At 40.1% G+C, this 17,570-nt stretch overlaps 2 protein-coding genes across 2 annotated transcripts; both read left to right on the top strand.

Annotated features, from left to right (window-relative positions):
- The first annotated feature begins 825 nt into the window (after positions 1 to 825).
- On the top strand, positions 826 to 8,023 carry LOC307035949 (uncharacterized protein). Its single transcript, XM_079675824.1, has 6 exons — positions 826 to 1,138; positions 2,279 to 2,602; positions 2,779 to 2,823; positions 3,167 to 3,277; positions 7,013 to 7,050; positions 7,120 to 8,023. Exons 2-6 carry the CDS (start codon positions 2,377 to 2,379, stop codon positions 7,243 to 7,245), a joined length of 546 nt encoding a protein of 181 aa, XP_079531950.1. The 5' UTR covers positions 826 to 1,138; positions 2,279 to 2,376; the 3' UTR covers positions 7,246 to 8,023.
- Positions 8,024 to 10,642: 2,619 nt separating this feature from the next.
- Positions 10,643 to 16,552, top strand: LOC307036170 (ER membrane protein complex subunit 3). Its single transcript, XM_079676245.1, has 8 exons — positions 10,643 to 10,730; positions 11,936 to 12,135; positions 12,533 to 12,590; positions 13,041 to 13,134; positions 13,362 to 13,466; positions 14,903 to 14,984; positions 15,599 to 15,678; positions 16,434 to 16,552. The coding sequence occupies exons 2-8, from the start codon at positions 11,981 to 11,983 to the stop codon at positions 16,535 to 16,537; spliced, it is 678 nt and encodes a 225-aa protein (XP_079532371.1). The 5' UTR covers positions 10,643 to 10,730; positions 11,936 to 11,980; the 3' UTR covers positions 16,538 to 16,552.
- Positions 16,553 to 17,570: the final 1,018 nt, after the last annotated feature.

Here is a 17,570-nt window from a genome sequence, read left to right as displayed (position 1 = left end):
TCTCACACTTTGATCTGCTTCTTCTTCCTCTTCTGTGAGTACATCATTTTATTATCCTGTTAGTAATTGAATCATTTTAATTTAAAGTATTTATTGAGTTAATAAAAGGCTCCAGCAGTAAGAGTTATTCAAATATTTCAAAGTTAGGCTTTTTAGTAGCTTCAAATGTATGTTTTACTTCCTCAAAGAATCTGTACATCATCATTAAGCTCAGTTATTATCTGCTGACTGAGTAAAACTAAGTTATGGTTGGTCTACAACTGTTTTATTTATTTTTATAAAACAATGTACATGCTTGTTTTTACTGCTAATGATTGTTTTCATAATCATTTAATCTGCTAAATATTTTCTTGATTCATTTATTAATCTTTAGATTTGTATTCTTACTATATATACATGCCACTAATGTTAATTTTTACTTTTTATTATATTTGTATCTGATTATATCTTTTTTAAATTGTTTTACTTTGGGATAAATAAAGTATATATCTATCTAATTGTTTTGTCGAAGTAGTGTGGACATAAAAAAAAACAAGATGATGTACTCTTACTGTAGGATTTGTATTCATGTAACTCTTAAAGTTACAGATGGAGACTTCATGTAGTCTTTGTGTCTAAAGGATAAAGGTCTCAGACCAAACGGTCACATTAACCTGCAGTGCTGATGGTGATCTTCAGTCACAGGCTGTGGTTTAACTCTGAGGATCTGTGTTCATGTGAAACAGGAAGTGTTGTCATCAGACTGCAGCATCTAACAGGAAGTAGGGAGCACTACTAATGATGGCTCATCTTTTGTTCATCCTTTGTTCAGCTCTGCAGGATGGAAACACCGGTCTCGTCAGTGCCCAACTTACTGTCTATTCAGGAACTGAAGGAGAAGATGTCAGAGTTCAATGCTCCTTTCCTTCTTATAGAGAAAGGAAGTTCTTCTGTAAGGAACCATGTGATCAAGAAGACATTCTCATTGAAACAGCTGATTTCTCAGCTCAGAGAGGCAGATACAGGATTGATTATAAACAGCGAGATGTGTTTGTGACCATCTCTCAGCTGACCAAGTCTGACTCAGGAAAGTACAGGTGTGGTGTGGGATCTTCTTCAGGAACTTCATATGAGAATATTGAAATCATCGTTGTTGACGGTGAGTTTCTACTAAAAACTGAATGTTCTTTCTTGTCCAGAAATAGTTTTATCTTCTCATCTTTACTTCATCTTAATCCTACATCTCTTCTAAAAGTAACGGATAAACCAAAACTGACACACGTACACAAGTGTTTGAATAATATTGTAAAGGAGACACTTATTGTTGTTTCAAGTGATATTTCAGTGGTAGAAATGTAATACTCACGGGGTAGGAGCATATTGGTCTGTTGTGTGTTTTCCATTGCTGAATGAAGTAGAGTCTATGAGACAGCTCTCTGTTCTGTTGAAAATAATTAGGAATAGAGTGAGATCAATAGAAAATATTAAAAACAACTGAACTGGTGGTTTGTGGCTGCGGTCGGGGCTTTAAAGGAATGACCATTTATAGATTCATTAATAATTCATCTTGTGTTACCTTGACATTTTGAAGAAAACTTTTTCTACCACGACTCCACGGTGAACAAAGAATCCCAAAATGGAGAAAAGTCTTAGAGAATTCAAACATCTGTTAACTAACTCTAACACAACTAATGCTGTACAGTCCTAATGTCATTTACTGTATGCTCACTACTTCCCTAAAACATGCATTCTGCTTAAACCTCACCGTTTAAAACACTTCTGTACAAAGAGACGAGCTCCTCTTTTCTTAAGAACAGTTAATGCAGAAGTGTTTAGACAAGTAATGTTTTAGGGAAGTTATGAGCAAATGAACTCAAGGTAGCTCAGGTTAAGTCATAATATAACAATGATCATTTCAAGGGGTAAAGACATTTCAAAATAAATGTAATTCTTTGCAACAGATCATCTTCCTTAAGATCAAATATTTAATTATAAGTTAACCTCAATCAAATACTATTGATAATTAAAAAAAATACAAAGCCAACAATTTGATTAAAGCATTCAAATCTAATATAAATCCCAGATATAATGATATCAAATCCAATTCTGAGCACATCGTAAGATAATGAGTTGCTAAATCTCCTTGGAAAATATTAAGTTAAAAGGCTGTTTCATTAAATCTTTAGTCTCAGTTACTGGATCAAGTTTTAAAATATACAAAGTCAAAAATATTGAAATCACAATTTGTAATCTAAAATCTACAAATAGTAATCATTGATTGTTTGGTTTTTTTCAACAGAAATACTTGATGGTGATCCTTTTGCAGAAAAAACAATCGATGCTAGAACTGGAGGAAATATCGTAGTTGAATGCTCCTTTACTCACATTGAGACCAACATGTCCTTCTGCAAGGAAGAATGTGAAGGAGGAGACAATCTTGTTGAAACGACTAGTTACACATATACCAAGAAAGGCAGATACAGCATCAGACATGTTACAGGAGGATTTGTGTTTGTGAGCATCGAACAGCTGACCCAGTCTGACTCAGGATGGTACAGGTTTGGTCTGGACAGACCTGACTCTAAAGATCCATACCAGAGGTTTAGGCTCAACGTCACTGATGGTGAGTTTCTGCTTGATAATGAAAATGTTTGTTCTTGTCTCTGAAGACAGTTTTCACTGACAGCTGCTGATGTTTTAAACTCAATTTAAAAGAGTTCAGCTGACACACACAGACACTCAGGAGGATCTAATTTCTCTCATCAGGACTTCTTTGTGTCTGCTTGTTTTTGTTCACAGCTCTGACCACTTCTCCTAAAACTACAGAGCAGCCTGAAACAACTGGTACATCCACACACTCTGTTTACTAGAAGTTTCAACAACTTTTGAACATTAAAGAGCATGGGAATGGCCATCAAATTATTCCATCATATTGTTCTTTGCCTTTTCTACAATCAAAACCTGTACATTTCAATTAGCATCTGTAAAAAACACATAACAAAGTAGATTTTACAATGCTGCACCTTTTAAATCAATACCACATCTATTCTATTTCGACAGTATATGGCAAATACTGTTGACCTGTTGTCTTCCCCTAAAGATAACCTGTCCCCCCCTCTAAAAAACTAAATGGATTATGGGTACTCTAAGTGTTAGATGAAATATGTAACTCTTCAAACACCCACAGGTGTGGTCCTGTATGTGCGTCTGACTCTGGTCGTCCTGGTCATCGTGTCATCACTGTCTGTGCTGGTATTCTGCAGGAAGAGGATTTGTAAAGACAAAAGTGAGGAACCAAGTATGTTACGTCCCAACTAGGGGAAGAGGAATGCAACACACACCAGTATGGAATTGGTATTAATTATAAGTGTTTATTTAAAACAGCTGTGAACAAAATGGCAGGCAAGCAGCCTGAAACAAACAAAAGAGCCAAAAGGGCACAGGTTGACAAATAACCAACTAAAGGAGGACTCAAAAAAGGGAGTCTTAAGACATACAGGGAAAAACATACTAATATACTAAATAAGGAACGAAACAAAACCTCACTCTAAAAGTGGTACAACTAACACAAATAATCTATACAAAAACACAGTTAAACTACAGGCAACAGTCACAAATCCTAACTATACTCTAAACACTAACTAAGCTACTCTACACTCTAACTAATCACACAAGTTTTAACCCCAGAACACAGAGCAAGTAGCGAGAGGCATCTGTCCACCTACAGAGCCTCCAGAATGAGGATTGTCCCCAAGCTTTGTAGTCATCTCCAGCAGGTGTGCGCCGGCTGTGAGCTGCGATTGGAGTGCGTCGGGCCCGGCGTGCTCCAATCGCAATCTTCAGGAGGCGGACCAGGAGATGGGAGCCAATACCGGGAGGGCAACCGCACAGCTCATTTACATAGAACACACAGCTGAAAACACTCAGACGATCAGGAAGGCAGCAGCCGTAACACTCCCCCCCATAAGACACAAACCCACAGGTTTTGTGAACCTAAGCACACTAACGAAATTCCTAATAACACACATTCATCACAAACTCAACCTGGACACACTAACATCTCAAACTCAACCTGGACAAGCATTGGCCAACACATTCTCTGAACCCTTTAATGACGGGTGTCTACTGCTGTAGTCCCGCACAATCAGAGCCCATTGCATGAGCCGCTGGTTGTGCTTGGACACGCTGGGGCAGAATATGAATGGATCGTAACAGGTACACATCACAATTGGCCAAAGGCTGGGTCCAACATCAATCTTAGCATGTTGTAGAGCCAACACTAACACTAAGATCCGATACACAAGCTGACGCTCTCGGGTTACCGGGAGTGTCGAGAAGTCTAGAGGCTTGTCTGAGCCGGCGTGTTGCGCCAGTCTCGCGACATCCTCACGAGGAGGAGGGGGAGCCACAATTTCTGGCTTCTCCTCGGACACAGCTTCATCTGAAGGCACAGGCACAATCACAGGATCAGCTAATGAAACATCAGGGTCACATTTACTTGCCTGTGCGCGTGCACGTGTAGCCAGGCCAATGCCTTTAGGCGGGGATATATTCTGCCGCTGTTCCTTGCGTTTCAGAGCTGCGCAATTGGCGATGACATGTCCAGGTTTATGACAGTAAAAACACTCCCTCTCTTCTCTGTTCACGTTACACACATTTGCTGGCTGAGTAAATGGTGCGGCTGACACACGGCGGGATCTCTCCGTAGAGACAGGGGAAAACACAGTTTTATGCATCAGCACATACTCATCAGCTAACACAGCGGCAGCAGAGAGAGAGTTTACCCTTTGTTTGTTCACGTACTCCGCAATGCGATCAGGCAAACACTTCTTAAACTCCTCCAACATGATCAATTCTCTCAGAGAAGAATAATCCGTAGCATTACATGAAGCAATCCACTTAGCAAAACACATTCCCTTTTTCCTAGCGAACTCTACGTGCGTTTGATCAGGACTCTTCCTATCGTGTCTAAACTTTTGCCGGTAAGCTTCAGGAACTAACTCATACACTCTGAGGATGGCACCTTTTACTGAGTCATACTGCAGGCTGTCCTCTAACGTGAGAGCCACAACTGCTTCCCGAGCTTTTCCATGTAATTTGCACTTTACCATCAGAGCCCAAACTTCAACCGGCCACTGCAATGCTGTAGCAATGCTCTCGAATGCGCTAAAATTGGCATCCACCTCAGTCTCACAGAATGTTGGCACTAGCGAAATGTTGTTACTCACGTCAAAGGCAGGTGGAGGAGGTGGAGATGGCAAGTTTCTTCCGGCAGAGTCAAAAGCACCGGATGCGCGCAGTTGGGAGTCTAGCTCCATCTGCCGCACCCGGACTTCCTTATCTGCTTCGATTTTCTTCATTTCCTTATCGGCTTCGATTTTCTTTACCTCCAACTGAAACTGATACTGCCTGTCTTGCTCCCGGTCTTTTGCCTCCAACTGAAGTTGCCTGTCTTGTTGCCTGTCTTTTGCTTCTAACTGAAGTCGGGCGAGGCGGACTTTAAGTTTATTCCCTTTCCGGGAATCTATACTACCAACCGGAGAGGGTGGACATTTACGAGGCGGCCTGAGCAGTGCTTCACACGGCTCGCCCCCCTCGCTGCCACTACCCTCTGGTTTAGCACGGTCATTTGGCACAGTGAGCTCAGCTTGTGCAGGCAGCACCAGAAAACCCCTTTCCACCAACTCATCCACCACCAGAGCCTTTAACTCTTTTTTTAACAATTGTTTTGCCACTGGGAGACCGAAATGTTGCGCTATCTCATATAAGTCGTTTCTACGACACTGAACTACCTGCTCATGCGAAGGACAGACCAAAAACGACTCCAAATCAAAAGTTGCCATACTCAGTTAAACTGCACACAAACTTACCAAATTGTTTTTAGCTATACAAACCACTTATAACCCCAGGAATTAGTTATTTATCCCGGACGAGCCCCCCATGTATGTTACGTCCCAACTAGGGGAAGAGGAATGCAACACACACCAGTATGGAATTGGTATTAATTATAAGTGTTTATTTAAAACAGCTGTGAACAAAATGGCAGGCAAGCAGCCTGAAACAAACAAAAGAGCCAAAAGGGCACAGGTTGACAAATAACCAACTAAAGGAGGACTCAAAAAAGGGAGTCTAAAGACATACAGGGAAAAACATACTAATATACTAAATAAGGAACGAAACAAAACCTCACTCTAAAAGTGGTACAACTAACACAAATAATCTATACAAAAACAGTTAAACTACAGGCAACAGTCACAAATCCTAACTATACTCTAAACACTAACTAAGCTACTCTACACTCTAACTAATCACACAAGTTTTAACCCCAGAACAAAGAGCAAGTAGCGAGAGGCATCTGTCCACCTACAGAGCCTCCAGAATGAGGATTGTCCCCAAGCTTTGTAGTCATCTCCAGCAGGTGTGCGCCGGCTGTGAGCTGCGATTGGAGTGCGTCGGGCCCGGCGTGCTCCAATCGCAATCTTCAGGAGGCGGACCAGGAGATGGGAGCCAATACCGGGAGGGCAACCGCACAGCTCATTTACATAGAACACACAGCTGAAAACACTCAGACGATCAGGAAGGCAGCAGCCGTAACAAAGTAACACACAGGAACTTAACATTTATAACAGAAAGGTTTTAACTGCCTAATCTTTCTCCACATGTACAATAACCTTTGAAACAGACACAACTTTCAAAGTTAAAATACTCGCAAATAACAACAGAAGTTCCTGAACATGAAGAACAACGACATACAAGAATCTGAGAAAGACTAAACAGAAAACCAACAAAGTGCAGGTTTTCAGAAGGTGGCAGAGAAGGACACACGATCAAAACAGGAAGGAAAACACGCACAAGGACAGGAAGCACAAACAGACATGACAAGGGAAGAAAACCTTTCATAATAAAACAGGAAACAGAACAAAACTGGGATCATGACAGTTGATGAGGGATGAATCTCTTTGTCTCCATTTGACTGAGCAAGATGTTTTTCCAGTGTAGTGTCGTTATCTAAACGTACTGCTGTGTTTTTCAGAACCTCCTGTGGAAACACAATATGATTTTGTCACAGAGGTAAGTTTTGGTAAACCAGATCATAAGTGTTTGTGAAACCAGCTGATATTCACACCTCTTCTCCTGTAGACCGACCGAGTGTACGATGATATCGTGGAGGCCGGCCGGAGCAGATCTCCTCCTGTGGAAATCTCTTCTGTTCACACTCACGCCAGATATACACGACCACATGGAGATGAAACCGATGATTACTAATACATTGACACTGCTTCTAATTCATAAAATACAGTTAGTGTTATTTAACTCTGGGCTCATAAAACAGCAGCTTTAAAAAATGTCCACAAGCTTTATCCCCGGTCACAGACCCAAATAGGAATGCTAGTGGGGGAAAGTTTTTTACATCTCTTGCTTTTTTATCCATAAAAACTTTTGTTAAATGTAAAAACGGATATCAGATAAGTGTAAATAAGACAAATGGCCTAACCAAAGGAAAAGGGATTCATTTGTTTTTGTTTGTTGTCAATATTTACACTTTATTCTATATTGGCAGTGTTCCGACTCTGATCTGCAGCTGTGACACAATAATTCTCCTGGGTATCAATAAAGTTTGATCTTATCCAAAGTTTTGGGACATGTTGTAAAGAATGTATTTTTGGCTTGCAGTTTACCACGGTTTGATCTTCTTGGTTTTTTAGTGAGTATACTTTGTATTTCTCTCATTTTCTATAACGTCATTTCCCTTTTTATATTTACAGATATACTCCCCCAGATGTGTGCTCATCAGATGTTGCGTATTTTAAAATGAGTCTCTGTCTTTTTTGTTCCTGTGGTTAGAAGTGTGATCAGCTAGTATGAGTCACTTCTATTTGATTATTAGATTTCCTGAATTGTTGTACCTTTTTCTAATGTGTCTCCGATCAACATTGGCTTTTCTGTTCTTTTTAAGATCTTATAATATATATATAATATCTGTAGTCTTTAGAGTGGTTCAGCCAGACTGTAGCTGAGCAGGTTGTTCCTTCACAACACTGGAAACTACCTCTAACGCAATTTGCTAAAAGATGTCTTCCTTACAGAGAAATCTGTATTTCAAAATAAATGTTAAGGAAGTCCCTGCAAATGCATGCTTTTGTTCACTTGCTGGGCGCTCAATCAGTCCATTAACATCTTACAATGTAAGAGAGAAACAATTAGTTTTTCAGAGGAAAAACAACAGAGCGGCAGTAAAATGCTTCTAGCAGTGTAATGAAGTATATTGTATAATTTATCAGTAAATGGAAATACTCAAGAAAATATGATATTGACTTTAACCTAACATATGTTTGGATGTATGTTTAACATTAGGGAAGATGATTCTGTATTGATTAAACTCATGAAGTGTAGGAAAGTGTTTCGCTTATGAATGTGGAATAAAACATTAATAATTAATTGTATTAAACACAACATGATCTTTTTAAACTTGTGTCGAGTAAAAAAAAAAACGCATTACAATATTAGTCTTAATTAAAGATGTGGATCCTCAAATCCAGATTTTTACTAAAACTGACCGGAAGTTTTACAGAGCAGTTTCCGGTCAGAGACAGTGAACCTGAGAGGAATGAGGAGCTGCGTTGTTGATCTTTTAATCTTATCCCGAACAGTAATTTAAGTGTTACTCATGACTTATTACAGTGACATGTTTCACTACAGAAGGTACGAAGAAATATTACACATCTGTCGTAGTTCTTCATTTATCTACAGAGATCGGGGCTGCAGTCAAATAGTCCATTTAGCTTAGGAACCTTCCTAACCGAGTGAAATGACCCGGAAGTAGCAGCCATGTTAAGTGCCGTTCCAATTCTCTAAATGAAAGGAAAGGAGGTTTCAAACTTCCTTTATAACCTCCTTTAGCTTAGGAACCACTGGACCTCCCTCACCGAAAGGAGAGGAGAAAATGCTGCCCCACAATGCCTTGCAGCCGCAGCATTTGCCGTCACACAACAGTCGGCCGTTCACGGAAACAACCGATTATGACGGAGAAATTATATCATGAAAGTTACGGTGCTTATTAAGCTTTTTAAAACGTATGTGGTAAGATGCCAAAGTGCTTTGTTTTGAACGTTCATCAGTATTATAATCAAAAAGAGAAATATGAACGTTAGTTTTTACTGAAATCATCAAATAAAGTCAACATTTAACTGAGCTGTGTGGGGTTTGTTCAACTTTTAAAAGATGTTTGAATGGTGATGTACACAGTGATAGATGTTAAGGACTAACGTTTATAATAAATACATTTGTATTGATTTTAAGATCTTTTCATAGTTCATACAATCGTTGGGATCATTTGTATTAATGTGGACCGGAGGGAGAGGGTGACGAGCATAAGTTTCACTTTCCTTTTTTATTTCAATTCCAACTTTGGTCATGAAGAATATGTTTCTCTGTTGTCCACGTTCATAAAGCATAAAGCAACAGCATCAGAGCACGGTGCAGAGTCTCTAGATGAGTTTACAGTAGACCCTCCTTCTTATTATACATCCATGTTGTAGTCCGCTGTATAGAACACTGTAGTTTCCATAGTTTCCCCAAAGCAGCAGACGCACAAAATGACGTCCGCTGGCGCATCATAAACACGTCGGATAGTGAAGGTGCATTCGGATTCTCTAAGCACCGCAGTCTCTTCTCCTAAGTCCTTTTGAATGTGTTCACCTGTTGCCCTTGTGTTTCCACTTCCCTGCTGTTTCTCGTCTCGTGATTACCCATCCCTGTATTTAGTCTTGTCTCTTCCTGTGTTCGGTGTTGGTTCATTACTTGTCGTTCATTTCTCCCTTCATGTTGGTCACAGTCACCTTTTGTTTGGATGCTACCTCGAGCGACAGTTCCTGTTCATGGATTCTTGTTTCTTCAGCTTTTGCAAATAAAGCTTGCCTTTTGTTTCATTTTTAAACCTGCTTCCCTCCTCAATCTGCATTTGGGTCCTATTGTTCCCCTATAGTGTCCCCTCTGTGTAAAGAGATTCTGAATGTTTCAGGAAAAAAGATTCTCTCACTTTTCGTCCTCATCCATTTATATAAAAACTTGTCTGAAAATGAGCTGATCAGATTTTGGCCACTTTATGATGTCATAACGATTTTTTTTGCCCCCCCCCCCCCCCCCCCCACCGTTATGTTCTTTTAAACCAAATATCTCTAAGAGGGGTGTGGGGAGTGGCTCCTTATTTCCATCATGTAACAGACAGAGAATCAGCACTTTTGAAACAGGGCTGAAACAGAGGGGATTATGGGATGCTGCAATGATCTGTTTGGCCTTTGGAGCCAAACACTCCAGAGACATGTTGGTTATATATCTGAGACTGAGACCTATAATATATTGATGAAAAACAGTATAATAGGGGACCTTTAAGTAAGGTGTTGAAAGGAGGACTCTTGCTTTCAGTGGACTATTTCTACTGTGTGTAGTACTAGGCTGCTATATAATATATATAATACTTAAATAGTGTGTTTAGCTATTCCGCCACTGATGAGGTGTTTTAATCCTTAATTGAACCACTCCTTGCACTTTAAAATGTATTTGCCATATTTTAAACGTCGTATTTGTTATTCTTATTTTATGATTGCACACAAAATTTAAAAAACATACCTTTTATTTTATTGTACCACTATGTCGAATCCACTGTTTCCGGTCGAACCGGAAGTCCTTCGTCGTGTTTTAAAACTGTCGAACGTGTGTCGCGTTGCTCGTTCACAAAGTTCATAAATGTGGTAAGTTTAGGTTAATTATGAACACCTTTCTTCAAATATCAACAGCAAATATCGGTCCGCCAACGTTTGCAACATAAACCGTGCTGTCATGGAAACAAACGATTTGTAGAAACACTCATTCAAAGAGGAACTAGGTTAGCTTTAGCATAGTTTTAGCTAACTATATATTCGGTGACACAGCCGCTAATTCTAACATCAGATGGTTGTTGCATGTGCCAGTAGGGTGTTCGACGAGCTTCTTGTCATTGTGTTAAAAGCTACAACAGGAGCTTAAATGGTGTCCTGGTGTTTTGTTGTGGTTAGCCGTTAGCTGCTCGTCATGTCCTCTGCTGCCTGTAACAGGTCGGTTAATGTGTCAAAAGATCTTTCACTGATACAACTGAAAGTCCTTCATTCAAAACTTTAAGCTACCTTACGTTTAAAAACAGAAATATAGGCAGAATATACTACAGGTATTCGAGTAAGAGTACACATAATGCAGGCTCATTTCAGAATGATATACATCTTGTTATTTAATTGTATTTATTGATATGGTCATTTTATATGATTTCTATATTGTTCTGGCAGCACTTCTTGTGTCACTGAATCCAATGTTCGACGTTGTGTAGTTATAGTAAGTTAGATGTAGCCTACCTAAATGATACCATATTAAGTCACTCTTGCTGCAGCATCAGAAGACACAGTACATGTGTTAGCTGCAACCTAGGCTATGGCTCACTTCACTAATCCACTGTGTCTGTGATCAGAAGGTCACAGGTTCAAGCCCCTGCTGATATCTCTGTATAAACTTTACTATATCTCTGTATAAACTGCACTGGTGTGATCAGAGCCAGAGTGTCTAAGACCATAGACTCTGGTTTATACCACACCACAGATCAACAGGAGAGTGGAGAACACTGGTCCACTTCAGAGTGCTCTGGTCCTGCACTGCTCCTGACATTTATCATTATGGGAGGCTGTGGCTCAGTGGATTAGTGCGCTGATCTTGACTGCAGTCAGCATGTCGTTGTGTCCCTGGGCAAGACACTTCGCCCCAAATTGCTCCTGTGGGGATTGCCCACAGTACTGAATGTATGTAAATCGCTTTGGATAAAAGCTTCTAACAAGTGACATGTAATGTAATGGATATATGAAATAAAAACATTGTGACATTAAGTCTGTAAGTCTGTTGTAATGTATATTTGATGGGGTGTTCTCTCTTTCAGAGCGTCTCCCTGTCTTTCTACGGTCGGCTGGTTGAACAGAGAGCGATGGCCGGTCCAGAGCTCCTGCTGGACTCCAGCATTCGGATGTGGGTCGTCCTACCCATCGTCTTCATCACCTTCTTCGTGGGGATCATCCGTCACTACGTCACGCAGCTGCTGCACAGCGACAAGAAGATCGACCTGGAGCAGGTGTCTGACAGGTGAGGGATCATTTTAATTAAAATAATTTGTTTATTATTTATCTGTTTACCAAGAGTAAACAGATAAAGTGTTTAATAGAAAGTCAAGTTGTCATACATGATCATACAAAAAACGATATTGCCATCAATTACTATGTGTTTGCTTAAGTAAGGTGTGTATGTTTCCTATATGTCTATATGAGAATAATAAGAATAGTCAGAAAGTTTCATAACAACAACAAAAAGGTTGTATTGTAATTCAAAAGTGTTATAGCAGTCATACAGAAGTATAGTTCGTTTGGCAGCAACAAGTCAGTGACTTTGGAGTTATAATAAACTACATTTTTCGAATGTTTGGATTGATGCTTGAGAATTTGCTCGTCGACTAATGTGTATTTTTGTTTGTGTTTGTGTTCAGCCAGGTGCTCCTGCGCAGCCGCGTCCTCAGAGAAAATGGAAAGTATATTCCCAAACAGGTAAGCACACAATCACTAGGAATCAGGAATTTGAAAATCATATACATTTAGTGCTAATGCTGTCTTTACTACTTGTAACGGTAATCGTATTGTAATATTTCTTTGAAAAGTTAAAACGCCACTTAGAAACTCTACAATTTCTCTGTTAGGTTTATGAATGAAATGTAGACCCAAATACGACAGCGTCATTTTGAGCTGTATGATAGACGGTAAACTTGATGTACTATAATAGTTTTTCTTTTATTAGTTACTACTTTCCATATTCTTGAGGTTTGTACTTATGTTTTGTCTTTTTTATTTTGTTGGGATTAAAACACATATCTGGCAGTTTAAAGAATACCTTTTTAAAGTTCTTTATTAAGTTTTTAAAGAATCTCTTTAAAGTTATATAGGTTGGAATACATCGAAAGGCTCTGATCTGTTGTGTGTAAACATGTTTCTCTGCTGCAGTCTTTCGCCATGAGGAAACATTACTTCAACGACGCAGAGACCGGCTTCTTCAAGAAGGTCAAGAGGAAGGTCGTCCCCAAAAACCCCATGACAGGTGTGTGTGTGTGGGAATTTATTTTCAGTGTGTTAATATATTCTTTTCATTTCTGTTTTCCCGATCTTAAAAAAGGAAGCTGTTTTGGATTTGAGGCTTTCGCTAAGACAGTTTCTTTGTTTTGTATTAATTCACATGAGCACTTCAGTCCATTATCTAAATGTAGTTTTTGTCTATTATATCATTTTTTAACTCAATGGAATAAATGTGTGTGTATTTGTTTTTAGACACCAGCATGCTGACGGACATGATGAAGGGGAACCTGACCAACGTGCTGCCCATGATCGTGATCGGGGGCTGGATCAACTGGGCCTTCTCTGGGTTCGTCATAAGTGAGTTCTCCAGCTGTTAGCCATCAACTCTTTAACACCATTACACACTGGTTAGCTTTTGAACCCTTTTTTATTAAACATACAACTATTTTGATTCACATTTTCAAAGCTTATTTAAAAAGAAAAAGTCAGACTGTTTAAAAGGTTTTGAGTTTTTAAGAAAACACTAGAGATGCTCCGATCGCCAAATTTGGGGCCGGTCCGTCACAGCGGGTGGAGCTGCAGGAAATATCGTCGGCGACATATTTCCTCGTCGACGATATTTTGAAGTCGATGCGTCGACGACTTCAAAATATCGTCGCCGACATATTTCCTCGTTGACGCATCGCCACACACACGTGGGTCACCCAAACAACAACAAGCAGTTCGCTATCGCACTTTAAACACTATGGAGACTGAAACGGCTACCACCTCCTCCTCACAGGATTGCGCACGAAGCCCTGCAAAAAGCCTCCAAACAAAAACATCTCGCCCTAGGTCTTTGAAATGGAATTTATTGAAATCTCCAGTATCAACGTAAGAGCTTGTTCGGCGGGTGCTAACACTGAACCATAAACTTTATCGTTTACTTTCTCCGTCTTTATATGTAGATATTACTTTTCCCCGTTAATCTCCGTCACGTTGTTTCCATAGCAACAACAACTTCCTGTCAACAGCGCCACCTCTCCTTCAAAATAAAAGCATATTCATAAATAGGAACAGCCCTAGTGTGTTGTGCAGCTTGAGTTCTGTGCACTTCGGTAGTGCTAACTATCTTATAGCTCTCCGTGCGGTTTGTTCGTGCTTGGTTGGTTAGTAGTTAATGTTAGCTACCTAGCTAGCGGCGCAGGCTGTGTGTTAGTTAACGTTTGTCAGCATTTAATGTTGGATGGAATGGTCGCTACTTTACAGTACGTCTGCAGAACACCGCTATCTAGCCGCTACTAACCCGTAACGAACAAAATGCACAGAGAGCTAACTCATGTTGTGGTCGTTTACGAGTCAAACATAACATTAGACGAACGTTAGTCAGCTTATAGTATCAATGTATGTCAACTAACGGAGCCAAGCAATGTCCAGGCCAGGGCTGCACGTAAGCTGGTGCGCAGTTGTCATGAATGAAGTAATGTTTTTCTGTATTTATTTGAGATACATTATGTTTTTTATAAATCGAACAACAGAAAAATAATCGTTAGATTAGTCGACTAATCGATTAAATAATCGGCCGATTAATCGTTTTCAAAATAATCGTTTTCCCCCAGCACTAATCGGCAGAGAGTGAGTTTCGGCCGATATCGATCGGTGGTCGATCGATCGGAGCATCCCTAGAAAACACTATCTAAAGTCGCTCTAACTTATTCTTCTTTGGGATTTAAAGTCAAATTTAAATAACATTCTCGTGACCCCAACCCTATTCCTGTTTGTTTGTGATTGTTGATGTTGTTGTTGTCTTGCAGCTAAAGTGCCGTTCCCTCTGACTCTGAGGTTCAAGCCGATGTTACAAAGAGGAATCGACCTGCTGTCCCTGGACGCCTCCTGGTAAAAACACACCGACGCTCCTCAGCAGACCATGAACACATCTCAGACATTCACCAACAATATCTTACAACCAGTTCCGACAAACTCAAAATAATCAATTTTCTACCATTAATATCTTTATTAATACTTATACACCACTGTATTCATTGAAATATATTCATACATATTTATTTCATATTTTTGTGGGGTTTTTTGCATTATTTTATCCTTTTATTCTTAAATAAACCGTCCTCAGGATAAATAAAATACATTTATATGATTAATATATAACAGAGCTTCTACAGTGATGTATTTATTAGGAGCTATTTCTCTTACATCAAAAAGAAAACAGGAGTGACAGTTTTATTGAAATCAATTTTTTTTAATGGCGACCCATAGACATACATTATTTTATAAATGATATTTGAGTGAGTGGACAGCTAGTCACAAAACTGCCTCGTTCATAAAGTGTCGCTATGACTTTTAACATTTGGGGGGGAAATCTCAAATTAAATGAAGTTCAATAATTATAAGTTCAATTAAAATGTTCATAACAATGGCCTGTGTGTCCATATTTCAATGCTTAAGTATTTTGCCTGTATTTGTCTTAAAATGTGCTGCATGTGAATCTGCAGGGTGAGCTCAGCGTCCTGGTACTTCCTGAATGTGTTTGGCCTGAGGAGCATGTACAGCCTCATCCTGGGACAAGACAACGGTGAGTCTCACCCATGGATGTATAATAAGAACTGGATACAGCGTGGTGGGAGGCGGGGTCCCGTTCTTTCCTATGAGAGCTGCTCATTAGCGCAGGAAGGCAAAATGGCCCAACTTTTGAGAGCGAAACGTCACAGATTACCCATCATGCCTGGCTGTCAGAGCAGAAGAACCCGTATGTGCGCTCACAGAGCATGCGCCCCTTAAGCCCCGCCCCCCGAGCTCCCACTCTCGGCTCAGTAGAATGAATGGAGAGAAAATACATCTGGATTCGGCTTTTAGTGCATTTTACAACTTTAAGGACCGAATGATTTTAATAAGGGCTATAAAATAGTTCATACTGGGTAGTTTATTTAGTTAAAAAAAAAATATCCGCCGATTTACAAACGCCTCTTTCCCCATGTTAGTCAATGGGAAAAAGTATTTCTGGGCCGGGTGACGTCACGGACTGATACGGAAGTTGCAGTACCGCCGTTTGGACACAACGACTGTTGGGCACAGAGTCCGGCGCACTTCCTGGGGGCTTGCTCTGATCCCTCTCTGTCGCCACGACTGTGGAGTTTCACATCTGTATGAAAAGAGTCCTACACTTCATTATAGAATGTGAAGGTTGTCTTGAATTTAAAAAGTGTTACAGTTAAAGTCCAGTGGATCACAGCTGGTGTTCAAAGCTGCCATAATGTCAGAGTAACACAGTTCAGAGATGAGAGTTTGTCCGCTTGATTCCATTGATTGAATATGATGTTAACTCTTCAGCTGCTGACCAGTCGCGGATCATGCAGGACCAGATGACAGGTGCTGCCATGGCGATGCCTCCTGACCCCAACAAGGCTTTTAAGGTAAGATTTCTTAATAAATAAAAACCTATTAACGCCATAAGCTTGGTCCGGTCTTTTTCTCTACAGTTCAGGAGCCTTGTCGCTTCATCCAGTTGAAATGTAGAGACTTTTCATTCTTGTAAATCCATTTGTAGCTTTGTTTTTAAGAGAGGTGCTATTTAAATGTATACGTCTATTAGTTTGAGTATTATTATTATCCCAGGAAACATTTGAGTGATTTTTATGTGTGGTGGTCCACGACAGCTTTATGCATATTATCTAATACAGGGGTCCCCAACCGGGCCGCGGAGGCGTTACTGCCGGGCCGCGAAATAGCTGTGAGTTTATCGTAATATTTGCAGAATTATAAATATATAAAAATATTTTATCAAAAAAAATTCATTTTTATTTAATTTGATACCAGTCATATTATTTCATCCAAAACATACAAAATAAATCAAAATTGGTTAGCATAAGGTCTCAGCCTCTCGTGCGCAGAGAAGGTTACAGGTGGTGCGCCAATAGGAAGTGGATCACACAGGAGACAACCGTTTAATCGCAGACTGTTATGTTTGTGGGGGAATGGCAGTGCATACATTATTTGAGATATATTTCGAACTCGGACTTCATTTTAAGGACATTGCGGCCAGGGGTGTAGAGCTATTTTTTTTTATTTGTAAAGCCTCCTTCACTTCATGAAATGGCTGCAGCATCAGGAGGCAGCCTCTGAGAAGTGCAGCACCAGCGCGTACACACCGCCTTCACTGTGTTCCCCACTGCAGCTGCTACGTTTCAACCACACACACCTCTACACACACACACACACACACACACACACACACACACACACACACACACACACACACACACACACACACACACACACACACACATCGAACGGCCCGATTATTCCCCCTATTACTCGTTGTATGAAGGAAATGTCCGGTCACAAAGGTGTGTGTGTGTGTGTGTGTGTGTGTGTGTGTGTGTGTGTGTGTGTGTGTGTGTGTGTGTGTGTGTGTGTGTGTGTGTGTGTGTGTGTGTGTGTGTGTGTGTGTGTGTGTGTGTGTGTGTG

Source organism: Notothenia rossii (genome assembly GCF_949606895.1).
Source record: "Notothenia rossii genome assembly, chromosome: 4".
NCBI classification, from domain to species: domain Eukaryota; kingdom Metazoa; phylum Chordata; class Actinopteri; order Perciformes; family Nototheniidae; genus Notothenia; species Notothenia rossii.
This window is presented reverse-complemented; position numbering and strand designations above follow the sequence as displayed.

Excerpts from the sequence above, each read along its gene's own strand:
- LOC307035949 (XM_079675824.1), top strand. The coding sequence starts at position 2,377 with ATGTCCTTCTGCAAGGAAGAATGTGAAGGAGGAGACAATCTTGTTGAA. Across the intron at positions 2,603-2,778 it reads TAGGCTCAACGTCACTGATG|CTCTGACCACTTCTCCTAAA; the intron begins GTGAGTTTCTGC and ends TTTTGTTCACAG. Across the intron at positions 3,278-7,012 it reads AGACAAAAGTGAGGAACCAA|AACCTCCTGTGGAAACACAA; the intron begins GTATGTTACGTC and ends TGTGTTTTTCAG.
- LOC307036170 (XM_079676245.1), top strand. The coding sequence starts at position 11,981 with ATGGCCGGTCCAGAGCTCCTGCTGGACTCCAGCATTCGGATGTGGGTC. Across the intron at positions 13,135-13,361 it reads CCCCAAAAACCCCATGACAG|ACACCAGCATGCTGACGGAC; the intron begins GTGTGTGTGTGT and ends ATTTGTTTTTAG. Across the intron at positions 14,985-15,598 it reads CTGTCCCTGGACGCCTCCTG|GGTGAGCTCAGCGTCCTGGT; the intron begins GTAAAAACACAC and ends GTGAATCTGCAG.